This window comes from Somniosus microcephalus, chromosome 2 (genome assembly GCF_052327205.1).
Source record: "Somniosus microcephalus isolate GS21.2 chromosome 2, FLI_Smic_1.0, whole genome shotgun sequence".
Lineage (NCBI taxonomy): Eukaryota > Metazoa > Chordata > Chondrichthyes > Squaliformes > Somniosidae > Somniosus > Somniosus microcephalus.
The window spans coordinates 104774073-104787293 of NC_140988.1; the positions used below are offsets into that span (position 1 = coordinate 104774073).

General features: G+C 43.3%; 1 protein-coding gene across 1 annotated transcript in view; it reads left to right on the forward strand.

Moving 5' to 3' along the window:
- tmem131l (transmembrane 131 like) overlaps nt 1–13221 on the forward strand; it is a 216624-nt gene that overhangs the window by 111305 nt on the left and 92098 nt on the right. The window contains exons 8-12 of the mRNA XM_086012018.1: nt 4338–4415; nt 7379–7532; nt 8763–8821; nt 9254–9362; nt 9733–9838. Of these exons, the coding sequence (XP_085868144.1) occupies nt 4338–4415; nt 7379–7532; nt 8763–8821; nt 9254–9362; nt 9733–9838 (506 nt within the window). The remainder of the gene's footprint in view (nt 1–4337; nt 4416–7378; nt 7533–8762; nt 8822–9253; nt 9363–9732; nt 9839–13221) is intronic.

Sequence of the window (13221 nt, forward strand, 5' to 3'; positions counted from 1 at the left end):
TATCCATCCTGCCAGTGATTCTTCGGAAAGGTGCTCGATGAACTAGCGGAGCACCCTGTCTCAGTTGGAAAGCGCAAACCATTGTCACTCTTTTTCCATAAAAATCATAGAAATTTACGGCACAGAAGGAGGCCAATCGCCCCATCGTGTCTGTGTCGGCCGAAAAAGAGCTATCCAGCATAATCCCACTTTCCATCTTTTGGTCCGTAGCCTTGTAGGTTACGGCACTTCACGTGCTTTTCCAAGTACTTTTTAAATGTGATGAGGATTTCTGCCTCTACCACCCTTTCAGGCAATGGTTCTAGACCCCCACCACCCTCTGGGTAAAAAAAGTTCTCCTCAACTCCCCTTTAATCCTTCTACCAATTACTTTAAATCTCTGCCCCCTGGTTATTGACCCCTCTGCTCGGGGAAATAGGTCCTTCCTCTCCACTCTATCTAGGCTCCTCATAATTTTATCTCAATCAAGTCACCCCTCGGCCTCCTCTGTTCCAAAGAAAACAGCCCCAGCCTATCCAATCTTTCCTCAAAGCTAAAAGTATCCAGTCCTGGCAACATCCTCGTAAATCTCCTCTGTACCCACTCTAGCAATCACATCTTTTCTGTAATGTGGTGACCAGAACTGTACACAGTACTCTAACTGTGGCCTAACTAGTGTTTTATACAGAGAGACCACACCTTGAGTATTGTGCAGTTTTGGTCGTCTTATCTGAGGAAGGATGTTCTTGCCATGGAGGGAGTGCAGCGAAGATTCACCAGACTGATACTGGGATGGCAGGAATGACGCATGAGGAGAGATTGGGTCGATTGGGCTTATACTCGCTGGAGTTTAGAAGAATGAGAGGGGATCTCATTGAAACTTATAAAATTCTAACAGGACTAGACAGACTAGATGCAGGAAGGATGTTCCCGATGGGGAGTCCAGAACCAGGGGTCACAGTCTAAGGATAAGGGGTAAGCCATTTAGGACTGAGATGAGGAGGAATTTCTTCACCCAGAGAGTGGTGAACCTGTGGAATTCTCTACCACACAAGGCAGTTGAGGCCAATTCATTAAATATATTCACGAAGGAGTTAGATATATTTCTTACGGCTAAGGGAATCAAGGGATATGGGGAGAAAGCAGGGACAGGGTACTGAATTTGGATGATCAGCCATGATTTCATTAAATGGCGGAGCAGGCTCGAGGGGCCGAATGGCTCCTATCTTCTATGTTTCTGTTTCAAGCATAACCTCCTGCTCATATTCTGTGCCTCGACTAATACAGGAAAGTATCCCTTATCTACTTGTCTTGCTACCTTCAGGAATCTGTGGACATGTACTCCAAGGTGTCTCTGCTCCTCTACACTTCAGTATCCTACCATTTATTGTGTATTCCCTTGCTTTGTTGGCCCTCCCCAAATGCATTACCTCACACTTCTCCGGATTGAATTCCGTTTGCCACTTTTCTGCCCACCTGACCAGTCCTTTGATATCTTCCTGCAGCCTACAGCTTTCTTCCTCACTATCAACCACATGGCCAATGTTTGTATCATCTGCAAACTTAATCATGCCCCCCTACATTGAAGTCTCAATCATTGATATATACCATAAAAAGCAAGGGACCTAGTACTGAGCCCTGTGGAACCCCACTGGAAACAGCTTTCCGGTCACAAAAACACCCGTCGAACATTACCCTTTGCTTCCTGCTACTGAGCCAATTTTGGATCCAACTTGCCACCTTCCCTTGGATCCCATGGGTTTTTACTTTTCTGACCAGTCTGCCATGTGGGACCTTGTCAAAAGCCTTGCTAAAATCCATGTAGACTACATCAAATGCACTACCCTCATCAAGCCTCCTTGTTACCTCCTAAAAAATTTCAATCAAGTTAGTCAGACATGACATTCTCTTAACCAATCCATGCTGACCGTCCTTGATTAATCCGAGCCTTTCTAAATGACGATTAATACTGTCTCTCAGAATTTTTTTTCCAACAATTTGCCCACCACCGAGGTTAGGCTGACCTGCCTGTAATTATTTGGTCTATCCCTTTTTAAACAACGGTACTACGTTAGCAGTCCTCCAGTCCGCTGGCACCACACTGTAGCCAGAGAGGATTGGAAAATGATGGTCAGAGCCTCCGCTATTTTCTCCTTTGCTTCTCTTAACAGCCTGGAATACATTTCATCCGGGCCTGGTGATTTATCTACTTTCAAAGATGCTAAACCCCTTAATACTTCCTCCCTCACTATGTTTATCTCATCTAAATTTTCACACTCCTCCTCAACTACAATGTCTGCATTGTCCCTCTCTTTTGTGAAGACAGACGCAAAGTATTCATTAAGAACCATACGCACGTCTTCTGCCTCCACGCACAAGCTTCCTTTTTGGTCACTAATGGGCTCTACTCTTTCTTTTAGTTAACCTCTTGCTCTTCATGTATTGGGTTTTCCTTGATTTTATATTTTTTCATGCCCTCTCTTTGCTTTCCTAATTTCCTTTTTTGCTTCACCCCTACGCTTTTTATACTCCTCTAGGCTTTCTGCAGTATTTAGCTCTCGGTACCTGACATAACTTTTTTTTGCCTTATCCTACCCTGTATGCCCCTTGACATCTAGGGGGCTCTAGATTTGGGAGTTCCACTCTTTTTCTTTGTGGGGACATATTTGCTCTGAACCCTTGCTGTCGCCTCCTTGAATGCCTCCCACTACTCTGACACTGATTTACCTTCAAGTAGCTGTTTCCAGTCCACTTTTGCTAAATCACATCTCAGTTTAGTAAAATTGGCCTTTCCCCAATTGAGAGCTTTTACACCCGGTCTATCTTTATCCTTTTCCATAACTACGCTAAATCTAACTGAATTATGATCACTACCACCAAAATGCTCTCCCACTGATACCCCTACCAGCTGCCCAGCTTCATTCCCTAAAACTAAGTCCAGAACCGCCCATTTCTTGTTGGGCTTGCTATGTACTGGCTAAAAAAGTTTAAGCATTTTAAGAATTCTGCATCCTCTATACCTTTTACTCTGATTCTATCCCAGTTAATGTTAGGGTTGTTGAAATCCCCTACTATTACTGCCCTATTGTTTTTGCACTTCTCGGAAATTTGCCTACATATTTGCTCTTCTATCTCCCTCTGAGTATTTGGGATCTATAGTCCACTCCCAGCAGTGTAATTACCCCTTTTTTGTTCTTCAGTTCAACCCATAAGGCCTCATTTGATAATCCTTCTAACATATCATCCCTTCTCACAGCTGTAATTGTTTCTTTAACCAATATTGCGACCCCACCCTCCTTTTTTATCCCCCTCTTTATCTCTTCTGAAAACCCTGTAACAGGAATGTTGAGCTGCCATTCCTGCCCTCCTTTCAGCCATGTTTCAGCAATAGCTATGATATTATACTTCCATGTGTCTATCTGTGCCCTCAGCTCATCTGCCTTATTCACTAGACTCCTTGCACTGAAGTATATACCATTATTATTAAGCACTGCCAAACCCCTTTGTTGTCTATTTTCTAACTTTTGTTTCTTCTGCCTTCCAAACTCACTTACTAATTTTCTGCCTTCCATTTCCAGCTTTGCTTCTCTCCCTTCTGAATCTACGCTCAGGTTCCCATCCCCCTGCCAAGCTAGTTTAAACCCTCCCCAACAGCACTAGCAAACCTCCCCGCGAGGATATTGGTCCCGGCTATGTTGAGGTGCAACCCGTCCAGCTTGTACATGTCCCACCTCCCCCAGAACCGGTCCCAATGCTTCAGGAATCTAAAGCCCTCCCTCCTGCACCATCTCTCCTGCCACATATTCATCTGCTCTATCCTCTTATTTCTGTACTCACTTGTGTGTGGCACCAGGAGTAATCCAGAGATTACTACTTTCTTGAAGTCCTGCTTATTAATTTTTTTCCTAGCTCCCTAAAATCTGTCTGCAGGACTTTGTCCCTCTTTCTACCTATGTCATTGATATCGATATAGACCACGACCCCTGGCTGTTCACCCTTCTCTTTTCTCCCCCCCCCCCCCCCCCCCCCTTCCAAATGTCCTGCAGCCGCTCAGTTACTTTTCTTTCTCCTTCAAGACTGAGTGATAGCAGTTCTGCAAATGTTAGTTGTCTAGATTGGTTAGTGTATCAAAGCTAAAGTAGAGCCATCCACCCATCTCAATAGCAGAGGTGTTAAGGGTCAGGCAGACTGAAGATGGGATAATGTTAACTTGAAGGAAAATCACAAAATTGATTACAGTAGTTTTGCCAAACCCTTTTACTGTAGATCGCCATCATTTAAGGCTGTACGAAAAATTGTGTGCTATAGAAGAAAGTGTTCTCACCATGTTTTCACATTTGTCTGTCTGTCTTGTCTAGGAAAAAACTTCAAATTGCACTCTATCAGATCTGAGTTTTGAACTTGCTCTACCTTTACAGAGCTATAAAGACTTCCAGGTAAGAAAGATCTGACTACAAGTAATGCCATTAAGTGGTGTATGTTTAATATAAATTGTGCAGTAGGATATTGGATTGGGTGGGAAGGTCAATCAATAAAACAAAATTGATCTCAATGTTGAAACAGCACAGTTAATTTCACTAATGTATTTTAATTGCAAGATTTTTTTTTGTATTTTTCATTACCTCAATCACTGAACTGGTTTAATTCAACCCTGGATGCGCAAAGTGGTAGATCATGTAGCAATAGATTACATAATAAATTGCCTGAACCATTTGGTGTTTTTTATTCTCTCCTTCCCCCATCCATCACCCTGTGGAGTGTTAACTTGACTCGGTTAGTAACACTCACCTCAAAGTCAAAAGATTTTGGGTTTAGCACCTGAGCACATAATCTAGGCTGACATTTCAGTGCGTCACTGGACATACAGGAGGCGCTGGCCTAGAAATTGGGTTTTGGCTTAGCCAGGGCTTTAGCGCCGGAAGTTAGTGCCGGCGCTAAGTCCCCCTGCGCGCGCCAAAAATTCAATAGCGCCGCGCCCAAACGGCTGCCGGCGCTACTGAAGGGTCTTAGCGCCTGGAAAAGGGCGCTAACTGCCGTTTAGCGCCGCAATTCCGGCGCTGCGGCACCCGATGCGCTGCGGCAGGCTGGGGAAGTGCAGGCCTCCTCCTTCCGTTAAGGAGGAGCTGCCTGCACCCGGCCGCGGCCCGCGCAAATCTGTTTAAAAATGAGCCCGGCACCTCGGACAAGTGCCGGGCTTGCATCTGTTCCGGGGGGGGGGGGGGGGGGAGGAGAAGTCCGGGGAGGGAGCTGCGGGCAGGCGGCCGGCGGGAAAGCGGCCGGCCGCCGCGGGGCCTTTAATGCGCCGGCGCAAACACATGTTGGACTCTGTTGCCAGAGTCTTAGTTGCGGCTGCCACGGGCGAGGCGGCCGCAACTGAATGTCGGCGCTGGGGCCCGTCGGCATGGCAACCGGGACGCTGCGCACACCGATGACGTCATCGGTGCCGGCGCAGCGCTACCGGTGCAACGCCGCTTTAGGGCCCCAGGGAATTTTTCAACTGGCCATAACTCTGGCGCTAGTCCCTCTAGCGCCTCAAAAGCGGCGCTAAGGCTAGTGAATTTCTAGGCCGCTGTCTTTTAGATGAGATGCAGAATTCGGGTGGATGTAAAAGATCCCATGGCGCTTTTTCAAAAAAGAACAGGGAATGCTCTTGTCCTGGCGAACATTCCTCCCTCAACCAACACTGCCAAAAGCATTAACTGGTCATTTATCTCATAGCTATTTGTGGGACCTTGCTTTGCAAATTAGCTGCTGACTGGAGGCTCCCCATTCAATCTGCTTTTGCTCTTCTCCTCCTACCCCCTCCTCCCCTTCGAGAAATCTAACCTCAGCTGATTTCCCAGCAACATAGCTTGAGATCATACCCTTGGAGGTGAGAGGAGTTTGGGTGGGAGCTCAAACACACAGTATAGTTGCATCTGTAAAATTTAAATATGCAGCTCTTGCATTGGGCACTGTGTGAGGCTCATTGTTCTTCATTAGTTGTTCACACGGTCATTATAGTTGCTGTGATCTAATGCTGGCATTATTCAGGAACTGAAACAAAGGAGAGGGGAGCAATTCCTCTCTGGTATGCAAAATAAAAGATGGACAAATGGCAATACTTCATTAATATGCATTTATGATTGCATAGCATCCCTGCATCCAATTTGTTTGATTTTATTTATGTAATATTGTATTCATGTATCTAGAAAAATACACTCACCCAAGTGATGGGATACGTTACTGGGAGATATCACCCAAGTGTACAAATTATTTTCATTATTAGCAGACAAATGCTTCATGTGTTTCTGACATTACTTTGTCTGCTCTTTTGGGGAGGTGTTGATCCATTTAGAATAAAGAGCAAGAATGAAATGATTTAATGGAACATTAATATGTTAACCAATGTGATGTATCTAATTTTAGGATATTTATATTTTGCCCTGAGATGCTATTGCTTTACCAAAATCCATTTTACATTTGTATAACTTCTAGTATGCATTCAGGATTTTCTAGAATGTTTTTTTTTACACGTTATGCTGACTCGTATTTTTGCTTCAAAATCCTCACTCGTGTTACAAATTGATAACAAGTAAGAAATTCCTTCCCTTCCCACCTATTCCTTGTGTTGGGAAATTCCTTCTGTCCACTGACCACCTGTGTCTACCTAGGTGGATTACAGTGACTACTTCTACCACAAGATACTGAGCGAGTGTCATGGTTTAGGATTTCCTGACTTAGTGAAAAGCTAGGAAACAATCCCCCCCCCCCCCCCCAAATGGCAATATATTTTGCTTAGTGTTGTGGAGGACAGCCATTGCCGTTCACCAAGGCAGAGCTGACACATGGGCACGGAATGAGCGGGAGAGGGGACACACAAAATTTCACCACAGAGGAAACGGGCAGGAATTTTGATTGGATACGGAGGAAGGGTACAAAGCTAGGCAAATATAAAACTAGGAAAGGGAGAGAGTGGAGAATGTATCCTCCCCTTAGCATGCACTGCAGGCACTTATGCAGGTCAGCAAATGTAACTTGCACATGGAAGCATGTAAGAATTTCCATAATGGAGCACTACTGTTGTATTAGTACTGTTTTGACAGTTCCCAATTTGCATCAAGAATTGACCCTGATGTCTGTCCGAGATTGCTGTTGTAAATTGTGTGAATTCTATTAAACCCCAAATTGAAGTTTTCCCCAAGAACGGTTTGCATTTATAGGAGTTAAGTTGCTTTTAGTTGATACTAATCGGCTGAAAATTAAAGTTGCATGTTTTGAACGTGATGCTAACTCCCTATCTAGTCTTCTCCATTTGTTTGACCTTGTGGCAAATAATAAATCTTGTAAGTGTTTACGGTTTGATATTTTGAAATCGTAGACGACTTTTCACTGATTTTAAGCCTTTTGTTTGTTACAGAAATATTGCTTGTTGAGGAATAAAAAGCTTATATTATATGTCCAGCTCTCACTCAACACAGAAGAGTGCTTTAAGGAATTTGAAAAAATAAAGAGCTATTTATTAGAAAATATTTTTGTACTTTATATGCCAGTTATCAAAGAAAGTACCTCAGGTGAGTTTGTTTATCATCTTGCCTGTCTTCCCTCCCTCCCTCTCTTTATCTCCACCCCCCCCCCCCCCCCCAAGAAAGTTGCGGGCCACATATAATCGATTTAATGTGCAGTAGTTGAAGATTTTCTTCATGTAATATAAATTTTGTTACAGTACATATGCCATGACCATTCTAAGTTGAATATTAAAATAAAAGCTAGTTACTTCTACAACCAGGTTTTACAAGATTTAGCCTGGGTGAGGAAAGCTTTAGCCATTCATGAGCCCAGGCCTTTGACATTAAGCTTCATCTTTATATATAATTTTCAGTGTTTATGTAACTAACTGCATCCTCAAAGATACTTCTATGAAGAACTTTGAGGCATTTCTCAGACATAAGACACTTCATTAAGTGTAAGTCTTTTAAAGTACTTGGCCCTGAAATTAGGATCGGGAGCTTGCCGTGCGTGCAAGCCCCCGATGTGCACTCACCCTGCGCGCCGACATCTGAAGCCCGGGCCTGCTTGCATTTCCTGTCACTGGCCCGGTTCAGATGTCGGCGCGCTGTGCTTACCTGATCCAGCGGCGTAGTTAGTGCGATGTACCGGCTGGGATCAGGTGAGCACTGTGCAGCCAATCAGGGGAGGGGAAACTCATTCATGAGTTTGAGAGTAAGAACTGTCAAACTCATGAAAAGTATGGGCTGCCAAAACACTACTTAAACTTTAAATAAAATGTTAAAAAACATCCCACTGATTATATTAACTATAAATAAGTTTAAAAAAATGTTTTAAACAATTAATCAAATTTTTGAAAAAAATAAATTTTTAAGAAATAGGGTCTAAAACTAAACTTACCTTACTGTAAATTCTTTAAAAATAATAAACCTGTGGAAACATTTTTTCTAAATTGTACTAAAAGCCCACTTACCTGTAAAACTAAGTACTTACGTCTGGTTTTTCCACGCGTAAAAACCGGAGGCCTTTACACTCGGGCAACTCGGGGGGGGGAGGGGGGGGGGGAAGGAATTTCACTGCGCACGCGCTGCCTGTGCAGTCGCACGCGTTCTGCCTCTTAACCCCTTGGGTCAGAGGACAGGAAATGCCGGTTTTCAGCGCATGCGCTGTGCATGCTGAAAACCGGCAATTCCTCCGGGCTCACGCGTGAGTACCCCGTCCGTACTCACGAGTTGGGAGAGGAATTACTGGGCCCTTACCATTGTAGTCACTTATTTTATTTTCCTTTTTTACAGGTGAACAAATAAATACTGTGTACTTCTTACATTCAGGGAACAAATCTTTGTATATTAAGGTATGTTTTTTAAATACTTTTGTAATGGTGGTAATCTGGTTTTACTTCATTTGCAAGCTGTAGTTTATATTGCCAATCTATAGTGACAGGAAAACACAGTTAGCGTTGCAAAGGTAGACTTTATTTTGAGCCCAGTTTTGTGGAAGTGTGTGCTGTGGAAAACAAGCCCAGTTGTATGTTGTTACAACTCACATTTGCTACTATAAATCAGATATTTGTTACTGTCTGAATATCCTAACCATGGTAAATTTACTTTCTAAGGATTTCAGCTCTGTAATATAGTATTGCACCTGTGCCCATATAACAATTTTGTTCGTTAGTTCCTGAAGTTAGTTAATTCGGTAAATCATATATACTTGCCTGCTGGCTATACTGACAATACCCGTCAAGTACAAACTTATAAATGGATATGATTTTGTTGATCCCTTACAGAATGTTCATCTTCTGTCAAGAGCTGACACAGTTACTGTTGAATTTGAGCCAATGCTGCTGGAGACATCTGTGACCAATATGACAAAGGTTGCTTCTATTATTTGTAAAGGTAGGTATTTTAATGCTTAAGCATTAACCAAAATGGCTATTAAATGTAAATTTGATTATTAGCCTGGCAAAGCTATGTAATCTCTAGTGTTTCTGGGGTAGATGGGCTGGGGTGGGGAGGCGGGGGGAAATTGTGGCTATTTTTGTCTTTTAAAAAGAAAATGTCAAAAGATCACTCAACAAAGCATAATTCTCACTCGTGGTTTGAAGTTTGTCATAAACTCTCAAGTGCTACTTAAGGCAACAGATTTTATAATATGTCGGTTCAAACCTTTTTGGTATGTTTTATTGAGTATAAGCTGTTGATTCTGTATACATGTACGATGTAAGCATTGAGTACTCTAGAAGAATACTCGCACTTTATTTTCCAGCAACTGCTATGCCTGACGATGTGGAAAATTGTTCGGGTGAGGTGATGCATGTAGTAAAAGGCAGCTTAGCACTGAAAGCGTCTCCTACACTGCAGCTAACAGAAAGGTGAGTTCACTGTGAGCAGGCTTGAAATGTTCAAATCTCTTGTGTCTATTGATTTTCGTACTGTATTACACGATTAGAATTTGAAACCTAATTTAATGCATACAATTTTTAATCCAAAGCTTGTGTCTTGGTTTTGTAAATCTTTTAAAGTGGCATTATTTACTCTAGGTTCACGGGGTCATATTCTAAAGTATTCCATAGGTTGCAAGATTAACCTACGAGTAATCTTACTGAACTAGAGTTTTTTTGTGCGGGGGGGCGGGGATAGTGTGAAAGGGGCTGCAGGTATGGTCAATTGTCTGCTTCCCTCAGAAAAGCCCTGTTAACACGGGATTTTAGGAATTTTGCAGGACATTCTTCCACCCCCCCCCCCCCCCCCCCCCCCTCCTTTTTAGAAACGTTTGAAAACTGTTAGTCTCATTGACTGGCATTTGCCATCTTTCAAATGAGACGTTAAACCAAGGCCTCGTCTGCCCTCTCAGGTGGCCATAAAAGATCCCATGGCACTATTTTGAAGAAGAGCAGGAGAGTTATCCCCAGTGTCCTAGTCAATATTTATCCCTCAATCAATAGCTCAAAAACAGACTATATGGTCATTATCACATTGCTGTTTGTGAGAGTTTGCTGTATGCAAATTGGCCTACATTAAGAACATAAGAAATAGGAGCAGGAGTAGGCTATTCGCCCCTTTGAGCCTGCTCTGCCATTCAATATTGTCGCTGATCTTCTACCTCACCTCCACTTTCCTGCACTATCCCCATATCCCTTGATTCCCTTAATATCCAAAAATCTATCGATCTCTGTCTTGAATATACTCAACGACTGAGCCTCCACAGCCCTCTGGGGTAGAGAATTCCAAAGATTCACCATCCTCTGAGTGAAGAAATTTCTCCTCATCTCAGTCCTAAATGACCGACCCCTTATTCTGAGACTGTGACCCCAGGTTCTAGGCTCCCCAGCCAGGGGAAACATCCTCCCTGCATCTACCCTGTCAATCCCTGTAAGAATTTTGTATGTTTCAATGAGATCACCTCTCATTCTTCTAAACTCCAGAGAATATAGGCCTAGTCTACTCAATCTCTCCTCATGGGACAATCCCCCCATCCCAGGAATCAGTCTGGTGAACCTTTGTTGCACTCCCTCTATGGCAAGTATATCCTTCATTAGGTAAGGAGACCAAAACTGTGCACAATACTGCAGGAGTGGTCTCACCAGGGCCCTATATAATTGCAGTAAGGCATCTTTGCTCTTATGCTCAAATCCTCTTGTGATAAAGGCCAACATACCATTTGTTTTTCTAATTGCTTGCTGTACCTGCATGTTAACTTTCAGTGTACAAGGACACCCAGGCCCCTCTGAACACCAACATTTCCCAATCTCTCACCATTTAAAAAATACTCTGCTTTTCTATTTTTCCTACCAAAGTGGATAACTTCACGTTTCTGCACATTATATTCCATTTGCCATGTTCTTGCCCACTCGCAGAGCCTGCCTATATTTGCCATGTTCTTGCCCACTCGCAGAGCCTGCCTATATTTGCCATGTTCTTGCCCACTCGCAGAGCCTGCCTACATTTGCCATGTTCTTGCCCACTCGCAGAGCCTGCCTATATTTGCCATGTTCTTGCCCACTCGCAGAGCCTGCCTACATTTGCCATGTTCTTGCCCACTCGCAGAGCCAGCCTACATTTGCCATGTTCTTGCCCACTCGCAGAGCCTGCCTATATTTGCCATGTTCTTGCCCACTCGCAGAGCCAGCCTATATTTGCCATGTTCTTGCCCACTCGCAGAGCCAGCCTATATTTGCCATGTTCTTGCCCACTCGCAGAACCTGCCTATATTTGCCATGTTCTTGCCCACTCGCAGAGCCTGCCTATATTTGCCATGTTCTTGCCCACTCGCAGAGCCTGCCTATATTTGCCATGTTCTTGCCCACTCGCAGAGCCTGCCTATATTTGCCATGTTCTTGCCCACTCGCAGAGCCTGCCTATATTTGCCATGTTCTTGCCCACTCGCAGAGCCTGCCTATATCCCCTTAAACCTCCTTTAAAAGAGTGACTACACTTTAAAAGTACTTCATTGGCTGTAAAGTGCTTTGGGATGTCCTGAGGTGTGAAAGGTGCTAGATAAATGCAAGTCTTTCTTTCTTTGCCATATTTTCTGAAAAAAAATCAAAATCCTTTTGCATTGATTGAATAATTTCTCATTCTTTACTCTGCCTTCAATTTTAGTATCCTCTGCAAACTTGGAAATCCTGCTTTCCATAGCCATATCCCAGTGTGATATGACATTTCCTGTACATAAGCTCTTCTCAGCTCCTTTTTTGTGAAAGGAGTACTCTCGGGTAAAGCCCAATAATCAAACTTCTCGCCTTCACCTCCTTTCCTGAAGCGAAGTACTGAAAAGGTTGTTTGTCCCTTAGCCGGTGTTGCCTGTATACCATTTTCTCCTCCTTTCCCTACCCCATTGTTTATTTACTTTGAAGTGACAGGAATGCTGGTGCCGGTACAAAGTGACAAATCTTCATCGATGTAATGTTTCACAGTCCAGTCAAAGTTGGAAGTCCAGCCATCACAGGGAGAATTTATTTGAAAAATAAATGCCACTTATTTTTCCCTTAAAACCGTAATCACAGGTGTGCATTTTTCAGATAACTGCCAGACGATAAGTCTATTAAAGGGGAGTATTCCTTAAATTTTATGAAATTAGGTTTGTTTATTATTGCACACAAATTCCTGATTTCATGTTAACTAGAAGTCTGAAGCTACTTCAGAGTACGCTTAACCATAACAACTTGCATTTATATAGCGCCTTTAAAGTAGTAAAACATCCCAAGGTACTTCACAGGAGTGTAATTGGACAAAAAATTCACACCAAGCCAAGGAGGAGACATTAGGACAGGTGACCAAAAGCTTGGTCAAAGAGGTAGGTTTTAAGGAGCATCTTAATGGAGGAGAGATCGGTGAAGAAGTTTAGGGAGGGAATTCCAGAGCAGGTGCCATCCACCAATTGGAAATTTCAGGCAGTTCTGGGTCATGAAATTTCGCAAATTGGGATTGTTTCCATATTGATGTAAAATAGCCCTTTGTAATCCCACTGGTGTTGAATATTGAGATATAAAAATTTCTAGCCAGATCCTGGTTTTCCAGATTTTGTCTTCAATTTGTCCAGATGCCAAGACCCTAGAGAGGTTGCAGAAGGGGTTCACTGAAGTGATACCAGGGATTAGAGGGGTTCACTGAAGTGATACCAGGGATTAGAGGGGTTCACTAAAGTGCTACCAGGGATTAGAGGGGTTCACTGAAGTGATACCAGGGATTAGAGGGGTTCACTAAAGTGATACCAGGGATTAGAGGGGTTCACTGAAGTGATACCAGGGATTAG